Source organism: Polypterus senegalus, chromosome 5, assembly GCF_016835505.1.
Source record: "Polypterus senegalus isolate Bchr_013 chromosome 5, ASM1683550v1, whole genome shotgun sequence".
Classification (NCBI taxonomy): Eukaryota; Metazoa; Chordata; class Cladistia; order Polypteriformes; family Polypteridae; genus Polypterus; species Polypterus senegalus.
The window spans coordinates 122,053,877-122,071,975 of NC_053158.1; the positions used below are offsets into that span (position 1 = coordinate 122,053,877).

The following is an 18,099-nucleotide window of genomic DNA, read 5'->3' on the forward strand; positions in this document are numbered from 1 at the left end:
TCTGTCGTACAGATTATCCGTGCGCTTCAGTTCCAACAAAAAGTCCCTTTCTATCGCCATCGAAGCTAATGCTAAAAGTCGAACCTGCCCTGTTGTATTTCTGGCTCAAGAGTGAATTCGCTTTAGGGCTGAAAATGTCCACTCGACAGAAGCAGTGTACACGGGAATGGTCACCGCCAAATATACCAATGTAAACAGCTGCCCCATGCTCAGATTCAGATTTTTATGATGAAGGAAGTCAAGGAGATCAGTGGGAGATTTTCCTTCAAAATCATCCATGGCATACATTACAGTCAGTTCTGTTTTTAGCTGAGACAGATCAAAAACAGCTCTGTGGCTCTTGTGTTAAACTGGAGAAGGCTGCATGCGTGAAATTTTTCTTGTATTCCTGAAACTTCTGGGGCTCGAGGAGCATGACAAACATCAGGTTTTCGTGGTTTTGAAATCTGGTCTGTGTCTGGCAAATAATTCATATCGGCTTCTATCCAATCTATGGGTCTGAATACGGTGACGTTGCCGTATGCCTGCTGGAGGGCCCTACTGACACCAACTCAAAATCTGATTGGTTGAAGCAATAGGTTAATCAACATTTATTCTGTGTTAGAGTGCCTGCACAACGGATTGCAAAGGCCTCTCTGCCTGGCAACAAATGATGGCTGAAATGTGATTGGTAAAATGCTTTAATACGAAAATACATACCTGGAAGCAGCACAACCATCGGAAAAGCTATGAAAGGAAGCTATTTTGGAATTTAATAAGTATTCATGGACACAATATAATTAACATGAGTTTGTGATTCAGATATTTTTACTTATGAATATGCTAAGCACAGTCCTTGACCAGCGAATATTTACCTTATATGGGCAGGCATTCAATTACGTGGGAGGCGTGATGATGCGAGACGCAACTCCGCCTCCCACGGCCATCGAGCTGCAGTCTTTTACAGTATATAGATGAAAATAGGTTCCAGTTATGACCATTACGCGTAGAATTTCGAAATGAAACCTGCCCAACTTTTTGTAAGTATGCGTAAGGAATGAGCCTGCCAAATTTCAGCCTTCTACCTACATGGGAAGTAGGAGAATTAGTGATGAGTCAGTCAGTCAGTGAAGGCTTTGCCTTTTATTAGTATAGACTAGCAAAATACCCGCGCTTGGCAGCGGAGAAGTAGTGTGTTAAAGAAGTTATGAAAAAGAAAAGGAAACATTTTAAAAATAATATAACATGATTGTCAAAGTAATTGTTTTGTGTATTTGGCGGCAGCGTCACAAAGTTTTTTTCGTCTAGCTGCATCAGAAAATGTACCACGACGTCTGACACGCCTCCTTTTTACTGTTTTCTCACAGCTTGGATTGCTGCTGTCATATATATATATACACACACACACACACACACACACACACACACACATACATACATACATACATACATATATATACACATATATATACACATACATATCTTCATATCTACATATCTATATACATATCTACATATACACACACACATATATATATACATACCTATCTACATCATATATACACACACATACATACATACACACACAAATTATATATATGTGTGTATGTATGAATGTATGCGTGTGTGTGTGTGTGTATATATATATATATATATATATATATATATACACATACATACATATATATATACACATACATATACTTGTGTGTATAGCTTTTATATATGTGTGTGTATAGCTTTGGTCACTGAGTGCAAGGGAGAAATAATAAAATATAGTCTATAAGTTATTAAACAGTAAAACATTAACGTTTTAAAAGTACAGGTACATTGAGCACTACTGGAGTGGTTGGGGTAAACTACATTTTAAAGACTGTGTAACACAACAGGTAAGTAACTAACAGCAGCTAAAATATATATGGATCATCTCTTGGTAGTAGATCCCTTTTGAAAGGCGCTACACGACGGCTGTGGTATAGAAATTACATTTTCTATGTGAGCGTTCAAATTTGTGCCTCTGGTAATGTGCCTTACCGGCATTTAAAGAAAATTAGTTTTGTGTCCTCTGCAGTGTTAAGCGAGAAAGGCTTTGGTTTGGGATAAAAGGAAAAAAGGTGTAAAGAAAGGAAAGTTGCCTTTTTCTTTTATATAGTATAGAGATGTGTTCGCTGGCGTTATGATCGCCTTTTGAGGACAGTCGCGTGGGTCTTGTGTAGACTGGTGAGGCGTCCTCGCCATTAATCGGCTGTGATGGAACTGTCAGTCCTCTACTGGTGTGCGTGTCTTCATAATCCGGGTGAGAACCTCATAATCGTATACGTGCAAAAGAAAGTGTGAATCGCCTTAATATTATTTTGCCGTGGTGTAGAAAAGGGGTCCCGTGTTTGCACTTGTCTGGGCTATAGCGCAGGGGGAGGATGAAAAAAATTAAAAGTGCTCACTTTGACTTAAGGCAGAAGCGCAGTCAGCGTCTCAAAGGCGGCACAGCTATGCACGCGCTGGCTGGCTGCTGACTTTTGCAGGGCAGGAGACCACAGTTTTGCAGACACGTTCATGATATCAAAAGTCTCAGCGCTCTTTGGAGGTCATTCATATATTATATGATATATATATATATATATATATATATCAAAATACCCGCGCCGCGGAGAAGTAGTGTGTTAAAGAAGTAATGAAAAGAAAAGGAAACATTTTAATAATAACGTAACATGATTGACATTGTCATGAGTGTTGCTGTCATATATATGCCTGCCTAAATAAGTCACCCTCGCTTTGCTCTTACTTTATTTACCGTTCATTTAATCATGGCTAGTGGCGGAAAAATTATAAAATGGAAGGAGGATGGCTTTACCAAAACAATTATTGATGGCGAATCGATTATTCATAAAGCTTGAATTGGTGATCTGTTTTTCTGTGTTAACCTCATATTTTTCATACTTCTTCTCAAACTAAGGTGGTGCGAGGGTAAAATGAATCGGGATGCGCTGATCAATGTAATCGGTGTACCAGGAAATCATGCATTGACAAAAGCTCCCCTTTGCTTGTAATGCAAAGTGTGATTAAATGCATTATTTTTAAACGCTTATGGAGCACATGCATCAAGCTTCTCAGCTGTGCTTGTGCTAAGAAAAGGAAAGATTTTAAAAATAACGTAACACGATTGTCAATGTAACCTTTTGTAAGTAGTGCCTGGAGGATTCAGTGTGGAGAAACTCTATAGAGACAGCGTGTGTATTAACTTGTGGATTTTTCTGTGAGTATTTGGTGGCAGTCTGACGGTTGCTTCGAAGACGGCGTTAGCTGCAGAGCTCAGCTCAGAGCCAAATGAGATGAATGGGAGGGAGATGATGACGTGACTCCCCACCCGCCTTTAACTGTCAATCCCCACAAACACAGTCTCGAATTTGCATAAGCACACCCCTTCACCTACAATTTTAACTTAGTTACAAAGTGATCAAAACTCTCGCTTATATCCTCGTCCTCTCATTAAACTTGTATCCCATTACCTGTGGGCATGTGAAACGCCAGCGTAGCCTGTCTATGAACTTAATTTAAAGTTTAGGTTTACACCTTGCTTTCTTTCGAGGTAGCAGCAGTCATGAATATGGTAGTATATGTCACTCGCTTCGCTTCTTATTGTTTCGCTGCCTTCTCAATTATATAATGCATGTTTTCTTAAGTGCTTTTGGAGGTCTTCCTGGTTTTCTATGCACTGCGTTGACAGTCAGTTCACGTGATTACGTGAGGCGTGATGATGTCACACGAAACTCCGCCCCCGTCATTCCAGCTCAACTCCATTACAGTTAATGGAGAAAAATACCTTCCAGTTATGACCATTAGGCGTAGAATTTCGAAATGAAACCTGCCCAACTTTTGTAAGTAAGCTGTAAGGAATGAGCCTGCCAAATTTCAGCCTTCTACCTACACGGAAGTTGGAGAATTAGTGATGAGTGAGTGAGTGAGTGAGTGAGTGAGGGCTTTGCCTTTTATTAGTATATATATATATATATATATATATATAGATATATATAGATATATATAGATATATATATATATATATATATAGTTTTATATATAGATATATATATATATAGCATAGTTTTACTGTAAAATAATGCAGAGTACGTAACACGTGTTTCGCCCTAATTCTGGGCTTATCAGGCGTACACACTCACTGCACCCCCTCTTGTGGATCAAACCTCAGACATCAGTATCGAAGCCTCTTTATGTTGTGCCACAGCGTGTGGTTCGTTTATTTGACAGCATGTAGATCAGGGTAATTGCATTCATGGCATTCACAGTCTGAATCACAATCTGATTGTATGGGTGCATGTGAAATGACCAGTGTGTCAGAAGAAAAGAGATCTCAGACTGGCTTCCCTGTATGTCAATCAAGTGGCAAATACCATAGGGAGGATATATGATAGACTAACTTTAAAAAAAAAAAAATTTTGAATGCAACGTGATCTACCGGTCGATCATGATCGACTTATTGGGCACCCCTGATCTAGTTAGTTGTGGTAATAAGAAAGCACAACGTGCCCACCGTGTGGTTGTCCAGGCAAGAGCGCACCTTCGTGCAGAGTACGCCAGCCGCTGAGAAAGCACGCTACGCTCTGCCACCACTGAAGTAGGCGGCACAGTCATCAGATACTGATACACTTGTTCTAAGCAACGCCTGCGCTTGCCGTTGCTCTGAAACACCGCCATTTCAGCTTTACTGATGCATCCAGTTTCTTGTCATCATTCTGTGATGGCAAGTTTCTTGGCACAGATAATGCGGATGCAACAGACTGACGCATTGCAATTTCAAGTTGTTGTTCAAAGCTGTTGTCTGACAATGAAGTCTGCCCCGTCCCGGCATTCATGAGCTGCAGAGTGCAGACTCCTCCCAGTCCGCTGTGTTCAGTTTTAGTGGGAGCCGGGAGACTGACTTCTGCTGGTCTGTTGTTGACTGAATTAATCGGCAACACAGTACACAGTGGGCCCAAAAACAGTGCCACTTAATTATGTAGTATTTTCCCACAACATCATTTTTATTCTAATGGATGCCACCATTTTTTGCAATATTGTAGCAGTTGCTATGCCATTGCTATGGGTGATGCTCAGAGTTATGCTGTACATGTCATCGGGGTCAAGGGTATAAAGGACACCTCTGTACACTTCCTGGTAAATGACATTGGATAACAAACATTTCCTTGTTGATGTGCAACTCTCAGTTTGGGTGAAATATAGGATGATGTTTTGATTAAAGAATCTAGTTTTGGCTTTTGGTAAAGTTTCAAATTCTGGTCACAATTTTCTTGCATGCTCCCCCACAGGCAATAACAGTGTATGCCTATTGTTTAGTTTTTAATTAAAGTTCTCTGGTGACAATAGCCTCATTTGCAAGAATGAAGAAGCAGGAAAGGGTGGTTGATAGGTAATGGCAATGGATGGGCCTTCTGTGTAAAACACAGGAAGCAATATTCTTTGCTTTCCACCCCAAAAACCTTAAGCTCCCAAAAAATCTATTTTTAGAGAGTTTTGTACTTAACAATTTTAGTATCAAATTTGTGAAACTGTATAGATACTGAAACTTGACTTTGTCTCTCATCACTACATATACTGTATGTAATGAAGAGCATAAATTGTAAACAATGATACACATATCAGACCTTGTCAATTACTATAAAGGACCCATCTTTCAATATATTAACAATTCTGATTCAGCAACTACGCTATTCATATTACTTACCAGAATCCAGATGCCAGGGATCAGTGGCAGCTGACATTGGAGGAATAGTGAGAGGAGAGGCCCCACAATTTGATTCTACAAGTTCTCCTTGAATGTGGACAGGAGAAATGCTACGAGAACCAAGAGCAGCCTTGAGTGGAGCAATCTGGTTAAACTGGACTCTCGAGAGGCAGCCAACAAATCCAGGTGTGTTGTATTTCTGTATTAATTCTGGATCAAGTTTTCCAGTTTCTGAAAATTAACAGATTGCATGTACTGTAATCAATGCAAACAACAAGTTAACAAGTAAAAACGAAAAATTGACAAAAAGTAAAGAAAATGCATATCACAATTTAAAGCATCACAATATTTTATTTTTCTACATATGGAAAGATCAAGTCATGTCTGTTCTGAATAAATGGAGATTTTTACAAATATCCATAATACAAAATCATTTTTAGCACAATTTTTTATATTTTTTCATATTTGTTGATGTCTCTGCATTTCAAATAACATATCATAATAAGCAATATATAATAATAACAATAATAATAATAATAATAATAAACAATATCATAATTGACCATATAAATTATCACTAATCTTATTCTAAATACTGAATTAACAGAAAGAGAAAATGTCAAAAGGTCTAGGTGCAGACCGCCAGTGCTGGGCAAGACAGGAGTGCCACTGAATAGCCAATTGAATTACATAGTTTACATAATTTACAAATAATTTGTACAGTGGAGACATCAAGAAGAGTCTGGCTGTGGCTTCAAGCACTAAACAATAGAATGTTAAGTATTAGAACAATTTTGATAACAACAGGCCATTCAGTCCAACAAAGCTTGACAATACTAGTCATCTAATTTTTCCAAAACAACTTTTAAATGTACAACTTAGAACTTTTCTAACAACATGCTACTTGATTCTACATGACGACAATATATAAACCAATCAAATTGAGGAAAGTAACATGCTACCAATTAATTTTTTCCAAAACCTCTTCATTTCAAATCAGATCCATTGCAATTACTATAAGCCAGTGAACCATATGGACCTACAATCCTGAAATTAAATGCAAATAAAGCCCTGGTTAAAGGCAAGGAGCTGTTGACAGTTCTTGTGTTTTCTAAATAGTTACTTCTTTTAATTCCTCTAGAAGTCATAATGTATTTTATTACTTCTGGTGGCTCATATAGTGCAAGCTGAACTTCCCTATTTTGGCAATATGTTCTTTTATTTTTCCATTAAAAAATACAGATGTCCGTCTTGTCCGTTACAGGAGATGGATGTCTAAAGTGGAACTCCATTAGCAGTGGTGTTATTTTTTTTTCTCTTATTTTTTATCATCCCAAGGTTTCCTGTATTTATTCACCCTGAGGGGGTTCGTTTAAAGTATATGCAAGCATATATAAACATGAGTATCAGGAAAGTGGCTCAGAAAGAAATGGATAAGGAAGCTAAAGCTTTATCCAAGCCTAGACAGGCATCACATCCAAGCCCAAGGTAGGGCCTTTCAGAGACTAACATGAAAAAGACAGGCAAAAGAACAGATTTCCCGGGACCTGGTGCTACTGCATTGTCTCTAGCCGAGAATGAAAGTAGGAGCAAATGTGCAAGTTAATCAAGTCTCAATAGCTCCTCAATTCCAGAAGATTCAATGAAACTGAAAATGGCCTTGCCTTCCACGTTGTTGTCTACTCCTCATGAACATCGACTTTAACTGGGTTTATGATTTCACCCGCAGAGCACAAAGACTGAAATGATCTGTTCAAATTGAAGGTAATAATCGCCACAATGACCACTGCCACCACTCAAGATATAAAGAAGCTCAAGAAAGATATAAAGAAAAAAATAAATGATATAAGGAAGGAAATAAATTACATAAGAAAAAGTGATATAAATGATATAAGGAAAGAAATAAAGGACATACACAAGACAAGTGAAAAGCAGCTGCAGGATATTAAAGACCAGGAAAAACGTTTAAATAATTGATTTGAGGCAGCCTTTAAAAGGTATACTACAAAAAACTGAGGAACAAATTCAGGAAAATGTGTTTGAGTTTGAGAATAAACTGAGATCACTTAGTGCTCAGTTGGAAGACATTAAGCAAATGTTCATGGCTCAAATTGAAATAGCTAAACAACGGGCATCTACCGCTGACAGAAAAGCAACAGCTACAATTTCTGAATGCAACGCACTCGGAGACAGACTTACTGCACTGCAAGATGGATGCAGAAGGAATAATATTAGAATGAAACGTCTCCCTGAGAATTGTGAAAGTCCAAACCTACTGTAATTCATAGCTGAACTATTCTCTAAAATATTTGGAGAGAACTTCAAATCAGACACCGAGATAGCAGCAGCAGCTTACTGCATACGGGGATCAAATACCTCTAAACCTAGGGCTCTTATTGTGCATTTCTAAAAGTTACAATTTAAATGACATAGAATGTTACTTCTCAGAGAAAAAACAAGAGATTATATTTGAAAATAAAAACATTCGTATTTTCCTCGAATTTCTCACCCTCAACAGCTGCTAGACGTGCCGCTTTTTACAAAATTAAACCCCGCTTACGGAAAGCTGAGATCAGATACAGCCTCTTATATCCTGTCAAATTGAAAGTAGACATTCAAGGCAACCTCTACTTTAGAGCTAAAAAAACTGATCCTGACACTTTTTTGAAATACGATCGTGAGTTGCATCCTGTCCTGACATGGCAAAGAAGATCTTACCCACTGTATGATCTGCTTACAGTGATACTGGTACCATAATTATACATCCTTTTCCCTTCTCTGCCACTTTTTGTTTATGCTTTAATTACAACTATATGCGTATATGTATGTATGTATGTGTAAATTTATTATGATTATTTTATTTATTTTCTTTTCTTTTTTTTTTAAGGAGACTGTTTAACATCATACCCTTGGTTTATTGTATTAGGGCTTACTGTGCTTATCCAAGGCTACTGTGTAACATCACTCCCTGGGTTTACTCTCTCAAGACTGTTTAAGATTATATTTTATGCCTATAGTATTTGGACTGTATTGTCAATAGATATCTCTATTTTAATGCTTATACGCCACTGCTGGGGGGTTATTTTGTTTTGGAAGTGCTCTGTCTCTAGGTATGTCAGAGAACTGGGACTTTGTAAAATGAGGTCCAGCCTCATGTGGGGAGGCAAAATAGGGGGGCGGGGGGACTACGGAAAGAAAGAGAGAGAGAGGAAGCTATCTCTAATGTATCCTTTCAATCCTCATAATTATAAGTGCCAACGTAGCAATAGGCTTCATGGCAATAACTCTTGAGAAAATTGGAAATTAAGGTCAAAGCTTTCTTATCTTAAGACTACAAAATGACAACAAAAGTTCAGAAGCAATGTCTCCATGACCGAACAGTTAACTTTGTGAGCTGGAATTTTAAAGGTCTGAATCACGAATTAAACAGAAAGAAAGTACTCTCTCACCTAACATGTCTAAATGCTAAAGGAGTATTTTTACAGGAGGCCCACTTATTAAGCAAGGATCAGTTTCGGGACTGGACTGGCCATATATTCTATCCCAGCTATACAAAGAAAACTAGAGGTGTGGAAATTCTTCTACACAGAACAATCTCATTTGTAGTATCAGATGTAGTATCTGATCCTGAAGGGAGATATGTTATTGTCATAAATAATTTATTTAACTGTAAAGTGATTTTGATGCGGATGATAGGGACTTCATCCAAAACATATTTGCATCCATTCCCAATGTGAACACTCATAAAATAATGGCTGGGGACTTTAATTGTGTTTTATACCCAGACCTAGATAGGTCTCTTGCCACAGGGGCAATGACCTCTAACACTGCAAAGACAATTACACAGTTTGTAACAGACCACAACTTATCAGAACCCTGGAAATTCCTTAACCCAAACTCAAGAGCATATTTCTTCTACTTACCAGTGCATCACTGCTACTCAAGAATTCATTACTTCTTTGTAGATAACAATTTCTTGCCTTATGTTAAGTCTTGTTAGCATGATGCTATTGTTATCTCTGACCAAACCCCTTTGATCATGGAGCTAAAATCACCATGCCCCACATACTCATCTTGCAGCTGGCATCTTAACCCACTTTTAACCTAGGATTCTGCAGGAATACTGTGGTAAACCCAGAAGGCTTTTTTAACACTAGAATTCATGAAGCCTATGAAAAAACTTGTAATACCGACCCACCTTAAATCCCTTTGCACCTCTACCATCAGTGTCTTTTGATTTGTAAATGTGTTGATCAGCACAAGCAGCCTGCTGTTCCATCCCCCGCCTTGACGTACCTCAGCTTGCAGGAAAAAAGTTCTCTGAGCTAAAACCTAAACTAAACCTGCCCAATATTCCTTACCTCTCACCTACATCTATGCCGAAAAAAATATCGGTTAGTCTTGAGTACTCAGACAGCATCTCCATAATATATAAAAACATTTTACATCCTTCCCTTTCAAAGATCTAAGAGTACAGTGGGAAAAGGATCTCTCACTCAGCATCTGAGAAAAGGAGTAGAAGGTAGCAATGCACAGAATTCACTCGAGCTCCATATGCGCAAAGCATACAATTATTCAACTTAAAATTATATATCAAGTTCCAACCTCATTGGGCCATATTTTTTGGGTGTGCACCAAATGAACATAATTCTGGACCAAAATCTTTAAATGCCTTTCAGACAGCCTTGGTGTCACTATCCCTCCTCATCCATTAACAACTGTATTTGGTGTACTTCCAGATGGGATTAAAGTGGAGAAGGAGAAACAATCTCTAATTGCCTTTAATTCACTATTAGCATGTAGACTTGTCTTGCTCAACTGGAAGAATCCTAACTCACCTATTTTAAGTCAGTGGGTAAATGATGTTATATACCATTTGAAATTGGAAAAATCTAATTCTCACTTTGAGGATCTGTACAAAGGTTTTTCAAAACCTGGCAGAACCTAATCAAAACCTTTTTGAATAAGCATTTAAATTGAGGAAGCAGATTCTTTCCCCTCTTTCTTATTCCATTTATTTTTTTCATTTATTAATTTATGTATTTATTTATTTTTACTAGTATAAAGTTTTACTCTGCTGGCCTTGCTCTCTTTCTCATGGGTGGGGATGAGGTTTGATTTGTTATTGTTAAACTTGACTTGCTTGTATAGAATGTTATTTAATTTTAATAAGATCAATAAAATGCAACAAAAAATACAGATTGATCATAATACTGATGTAACTTTGCTAAGTACCATACATACTTTAATGCATTTCATCATGAAAGTGATATCAAGTATAAATCTAAGTATTCTAAATGTGTAGAGAGTTGGAATATCATAAATTTAATGTTTTCTATGTGGTGGCCTATTGCTGCTTACCACTTCTGTCAGGGGGAAGCCCCAGAAGCATGTAGTGATTAACAACTGGGTCAGGGACTTGATACATTGGGGAATATGTGACGCTTTAATATAAAAGCACCACGAATGCATTTGCATGTTGACAATAGCTTCACCACATCAAACCATTCATCAAACATTGAAGCACACACATCGATCCCGGGGGATCCTAAAAACAGCTGGAGTTGCAAGAAATTAGGCTGGAATTCAGCATTTGAATATGGAGAGTTATGACGATATTCCAGAAGAAGATGACATGACTGTATTTGAATAAATGTAGATTGTTGTATATAAATAAATATTAGACATCCTCAAAAAATGAGCCCTAGTACATCTTTTGGAGTAAAAATTAATATAAGACCCGGTCTTATTTTCGGGGAAATACGATAGTAGTCTTCAAAAAAGCTTTGGTTTTAGGATGTAGAAACAAAGCTTTCATATGGTTGAAAGTCTTTTGGCTATTTGAGGATCTTATCAATTGTTACCATGCATTTCTATCACTTTGCATTCTGTATCCTGGACTTTGTCTTGGATGCCTATGAGCCATTGTGTTTGCCTGGTGCTCTGTATTCAGAATTTACTTCTTGCTTGTCTATGTGCTTTAGCCTCTTGTCTTTTTATTCTTTCTTGTTCTTCGTTGCTTAATTGCCTTCTGCGCTTTGTTCGATGCTCAGCAGATGTCACTGCACTTCATTTACTTTTTGCCATTACGGTGGTTATCACTTGGTGGTTCAATCACCTTGCTATAACCACACACAGCCACAGGTCACTTTGCTGCCCTTTATTTACTTTTATTAAAGTTTGTTGTTCAGTGATTAGTGAATACAATACTTAGAGTTGACTGAATTCTGAATGTAAATGCATCATGTCTTGTGGGATGATAAATTGATGGGACTTGCAGGGACAATGCTTAAATTACAATAAACATTTACTGCCACCAGGTTGCCACTACCTAATTTTTTTTTTGAATTTCCAGAACATATCAGGCTACAGTAAAGATTATGTTTTGCTTGTCTATGTATTTCAGTGTCTTTTCTTCTTTCTTGTTCTCTCACTTTATCCCCTTTTATGATGTACTTGATACTCAGCAGATGTTGTGGCTCTTCTTTTACATTCTAGTGGTTATCACCTGGCCTTCAAACACTTTTTAATCTTTATTTGATAACATGTGATGTTCAAAGATAAATACAGTAAATAAAGTGCATCCAGAAAGTATTCACAGCACATCACTTTTTCCACATTTTGTTATGTTTAATCCTTATGGATTAAATTCATATTTTTCCTCAGAATTCTACACACAACACCCCATAATGACAACGTTAAAAAAAAGTTTCCTTGAGATTTTTGCAAATTTATTAAAAATAAAAAAATTTAGAACGCACATGTACATAAGTATTCACAGCCTTTGCCATGAAGCTCAAAATTGAGCTCAGGTGCATCCTTTTTCCCCTGATCATCCTTGAGATGTTTCTGCAGCTTAATTGGAGTCCACCTGTGGTAAATTCAGTTGTTCGGACATGATTTGGAAAGGCACACACCTGTCTATATAAGGTCCCACAGTTGACATTTCATGTCAGAGCACAAACCAAGCATGAAGTCAAAGGAATTGTCTGTAGTCCTCTCAGACAGGATTGTCTCGAGGCACAAATCTGGAGAAGGTTATAGAAAAATTTCTGCTGCTTAGAAGGTCCCAACACAGCACAGTGGCCTCCATCATCCGTAAGTGGAAGAAGTTCGAAACAACCAGGACTCTTCCTAGAGCTAGCCAGGCAATCTAAACTGAGTGATCGGGGGAGAAGGGCCTTAGTCAGGGAGGTGACCAAGAACAGATGGTCACTCTGTCAGAGCTCCAGAGAACCTTCCAGAAGGACAGCCATCTCTGTGGCAATCCACCAATCAGGCCTGTATGGTAGAGTGGCCAGACGGAAGCCACTCCTTAGTAAAAGGCACATGGCAGCCTGCCTGGAGTTTGCCAAAAGGCACCTAAAGGACTCTCTGACCATAAGAGGCAAAATTCTCTGGTCTGTAAGACAAAGATTGAACTCTTTGGTGTGAATGCCAGGCGTCATGTTTGGAGGAAACCAGGCACCGCTTATCAGCAGGCCAATACCATTACTACAGTGAAGCATGGTGGTGGCAGCATCATGCTGTGGGGATGTTTTTCAGCAGCAGGAACTGGGAGACTAGTCAGGATAAAGGGAAAGATGACTGCAACAATGTACAGAGACATCCTGGATGAAAACCTGCTCCAGAGCGATCTTGACCTCAGACTGGAGCGATGGTTCATCGTTCAGCAGGATAACGACAACTAAGCACAAAGCCAAGATATCAAAGGAGTGGCTTCTGGACAACTCTGTGAATGTCCTTCAGTGGAACAGCTAGAGCCCAGACTTGAATCCGATTGAACATCTCTGGAGAGATCTTAAAATGGCTGTGCACCGACGCTTCTCATCCAACCTGATGGAGCTTGCGAGGTGCTGCAAAGAGGAATGGGCAAAATTGGCCAAGGATAGGTATGCCAAGCTTGTGGCATCATATTCAAAAAGACTTGAGGCTGTAATTGCTGTCAAAGGTGCATCGACAAAGTATTGAGCAAAGGCTGTGAATACTTATGTACATGTGATTTCTCCGTTTTTTTATTGTTATAAAAATGCCTGCCATTGCATTATTCAGGTGGATGCTACATAATAGTTGTGGTTGAAGTGGCTCCCCATTCACTCAAGCACTTTGAGTACTGTGAAAAGCACTATATAAATATAAAGAATTATTATTTTTAGTAATTGCTTGACAGATGGACAGACCTTAGCAGTTTATTTATAAAGACGAAGACAGAAGAGCTCTGACACGCTGAAAATCATTAATGAGAAAAACATCCTGTACGATAAGTCAGTACAGGCAAACCCAAAATATCTTTATGTAGATTTTAAGTAGAGACTTCTTAATTTAAACGGACCTGGACCGGGAGGACCAGCCCAGTCAGTCAAAACACAAGCCACACAGTGTAGCTATTCACTTAAACTGGACATTTCTTTAAAAGAAGGTTTTCTTTCCATGGACAAACAAGATAACATTAGTACAATTAGTGTATTACTGCATTTCATAAAACAACAGCCATTCTAAAGTTTAATGTGGAAAAAGGAATTCATTAAAGTGCAGTGTATAACATTTGAGCAGGGATCACACTGTGGGAGGAGAACCAGCATATCAGCATTTACAACCTCCTGGAATGATTTTAAACAGAGGGATTTCATAAAAGGATTTAAATGGAGGTCTTGCAGAGTTAGTCAGATTGTTTTTGTAGAACGTTAACAAGCCCACAACATACAGGCAACAACTGGCTGTAAGGTTCAAACCCAGGATGCTTGATCCAGGTACCAACCACTGTTACCTTGCTGTTTCCCCTAGACAAAATGAATACATTTACTTCAAATTACATATGTATTAACTTTTGAAACATTGAGCTTTTTTAAACAAAACTATTTTTCTGAGACTGAATATTTTCAGCGAATGATGCCATACCTTAAACATAGTAACATTAAACCTCAAATAAAAACTGCGCTGGAGCCACTGATTGTTTTATTAATGTATGTAATTAACTTCAGAGGAGTATGACAAAGAGGCACTTTAAAATAGAGAGCAGTTTAGAGGTTATTTTTAATACCTCTCACACCAACTTTATTAAAGTTTTGTTTGTCTCTCACCTGCCCACTCTGTTGCCTGCACAATAAATGTATTATGTCACACTCTTGCGTACTCTTGAACCTCAGGTTAGATGGCTGAGAGCAAGTGACATTTTTTACTGTTTTTCTGAATTGCTAAAACACTAAACCCCATTTTAAGAACTAAACTGTCTACTACCAAAACTCCTTCATCAAATCAATCCCACAGTTGGCAAAACCTTACAAATCTTCACAAGATATAATATCCTACTCATCACATATTCCAAAAATTTTGCCGGCTGAAGTGATCAATACATAAAATTGGACAGATGCAAAAGCAAAGTATAGTAATGTTTCTCATATTAATCCGTAGATGTACTATGTGTCTATGTTGCGTATCTACAGAATATCAATAATTCTCTGGCCATAATTAGTTTGGTTACAATATCAGTTGTGGAACGAGCCCCGGACACAGACAGGCAGACATGTTGTTAAGCACCACCACACGTTTATTTACAATTTCTATTTACAAGTTTGGTGCACCACAAACAGACTCCCCAAAGTCCAGGCCTCACACTGCCTCTTTTCTTCAAGCCGCCTCCACTCTCTTTCCAAGCAGCTCAGTCCTTCTCCTCACCCGACTCCAGCCCTGAATGAAGGGAGGCGGCCTGTTTTATAATCACCTGGATGTGCTCCAGGTGTTTCCCAGCAATCTTCCACCGACACGCCCCAGTGTGGCGGAAGTGCCAGCTGCATCCCCGGAAGCACTCCGGGTGTCCCTGCTCTTGTTCCCCCCCAGCACTTCCGGGTGTGGTGGAAGTGCTGAGGTCCAGGGTCCCCAAGGCATTTGAGCGCCCCCTGGTGGTGACCATGGGCAACCTACAGGGTTGAGCTTAAAAGCCCTGCACCCGTGGCCACCAAAGCAACCAGGGGGGTCCTCCCCTCGTGGTTTGAGGGAGGCATAAGCCCTCCTCTGGTCCTCGAGGTGTCCCAGGTGGGTCGCCCCCAGCTATCTGCGACATAGTTTGAAACCTAAATAATACTTATAATTCAAATTGCTCCTCTATTTTAAGAAAATGGAGACTATGTACAGTATGATGGTAATTAGTATGCTGTAGTAAAGTAAAGCTTTTACTTTAATATGGATTCTTCAACAAGAAAATTGGGACAGTGGAAATTTCTTAAGGGTACATTTCAAAATAAGTTTTTGTTTCAAAGAGAATCACAGACACATGCAACGAGTTACAAAGTAGTGATATAGGCAACATACAAAACTTGAGGTGATGTCATTTTGTAAACTTTGTTCTGGCTTTTTCAGGTAAGGAAGACAGCAGTTTCAAAGTAAAGAGGTAAGACTGATATACTCACTAATCATGGTGCCAGAGAGTGACAATGTGTTGCATGTTGAATAACACACATGCAAATATGAAGTTCACTACACACTGTACATGTGATAAGAATGACATTTAATGATCCTATATTGATATCCAAACAAGTTACATTGTGTACTTTATCTATACTAATAAGCGGTCACTGCCTGACTCACTCACTCACTCACTCACTGACTGACTGACTGACTGACTGACTCACTCACTCACCACTAATTCTCCAACTTCCTGTGTAGGTAGAAGGGTGAAATTTGGCAGGCTCATTCCTTACAGCTTATTTACAAAAGTTGGGCAGGTTTCATTTCGAAATTCTACGCGTAATGGTCATAACTGGAACGTATTTTCATCCATATACTGTAATAGAATGCAGATCGATAGCCGTGGGAGGTGGAGTTTCGTATTAAAAGATTTAACCAATCACATTTCAGCCATCATTTGTTGCCAGGCAGAGAGAATAGACTGCAGCTGGATAGCCGTGGGAGGCGGAGTTTTGTATTAAAGCATTTAACCAATCACATTTCAGCCATCATTTGTTGCCAGGCAGAGAGGCCTTTACAATCTGTTGTGGATGCACTCTAACACAGAATAAATATCGATTAACCTGTTGCTTCAACCAATCAGATTCTGAGATTGGTGTCAGTAGGGCCCTCTAGCAGGCGTACGGCAACGTCACCGTATTCAGACCCATTGATTGGATAGAAGCCGATATGAGGAATTCTACGAGGCCACTGAGCGCACAAAAGCGCTCCGGCGAAGATCGATGCATGCACTACGGCCAACTCCATGGCAGGATTCTGGACAATATTATTTGCCAGACACAGACCAGATTTCAAGACCACGAAAACTTGATGTTTGTCACATACATATATATATATATATACATATATATACATATACATATATATACATACATATATATATACATATACATATACATATACATATATATATATATATATATACATATACATATATATACATATATATACACATACACATATATATATATATATACACATACATATATATATATACATATACATATATACATATATATATATATATATACATATACATATATATATATACATATACATATATATATATATATATATATATATATATATATATATATATATATATATACATATATATATACATATATATATACATATATATATATACTGCTCAAAAGAATTAAAGGAACACTTTTAATCAGAGTATAGCATAAAGTCAATGAAACTTATGGGATATTAATCTGGTTAGTTAAGTAGCAGAGGGGGTTGTTAATCAGTTTCAGCTGCTGTGGTGTTAATGAAATTAACAACAGATGCACTACAGGGGCAACAATGAGATGAGCCCAAAACAGGAATGGTTTAACAGGTGGAGGCCACTGACATTTTTCCCTCCTCATCTTTTCTGACTGTTTCTTCACTAGTTTTGCATTTGGCTACAGTCAGTGTCACTACTGGTAGCATGAGGCGATACCTGGACCCTACAGAGGTTGCACAGGTAGTCCAACTTCTCCAGGATGGCACATCAATACGTGTCATTGCCAGAAGGTTTGCTGTGTCTCCTGCACAGTCTCAAGGGCATGGAGGAGATTTTAGGAGACAAGCAGTTACTCTAGGAGAGCTGGAGAGGGCCATAGAAGGTCCATAACCCATCAGCAGGACCAGTATCTGCTCCTTTGGGCAAGGAGGAACAGGATGAGCACTGCCAGAGCCCTACAAAATGACCTCCAGCAGGCCACTGGTGTGAATGTCTCTGACCAAACAACCAGAAAGACTTCTTGAGGGTGACCCAAGGGCCCCATGTCCTCTAATGGGCCCTGAGCTCACTGCCCAGCAGCATGCAGCTCGATTGGCATTCGCCATAGAATACCAGAATTGGCAGATGCACCACTGGTGCCCTGTGCTTTTTACAGATGAGAGCAGGTTCACCCTGAGCACGTGAC

The 18,099-nt window shown here is 38.7% G+C and overlaps 1 protein-coding gene across 1 annotated transcript in view; it reads right to left on the reverse strand.

Annotated features, from left to right (window-relative positions):
• The window catches only part of cntnap2a (contactin associated protein 2a), a 986,203-nt gene that overhangs the window by 28,853 nt on the left and 939,251 nt on the right, over positions 1-18,099 (reverse strand). The window contains exon 21 of the mRNA XM_039753312.1: positions 5,717-5,947. Within this exon, the coding sequence (XP_039609246.1) occupies positions 5,717-5,947 (231 nt within the window). The remainder of the gene's footprint in view (positions 1-5,716; positions 5,948-18,099) is intronic.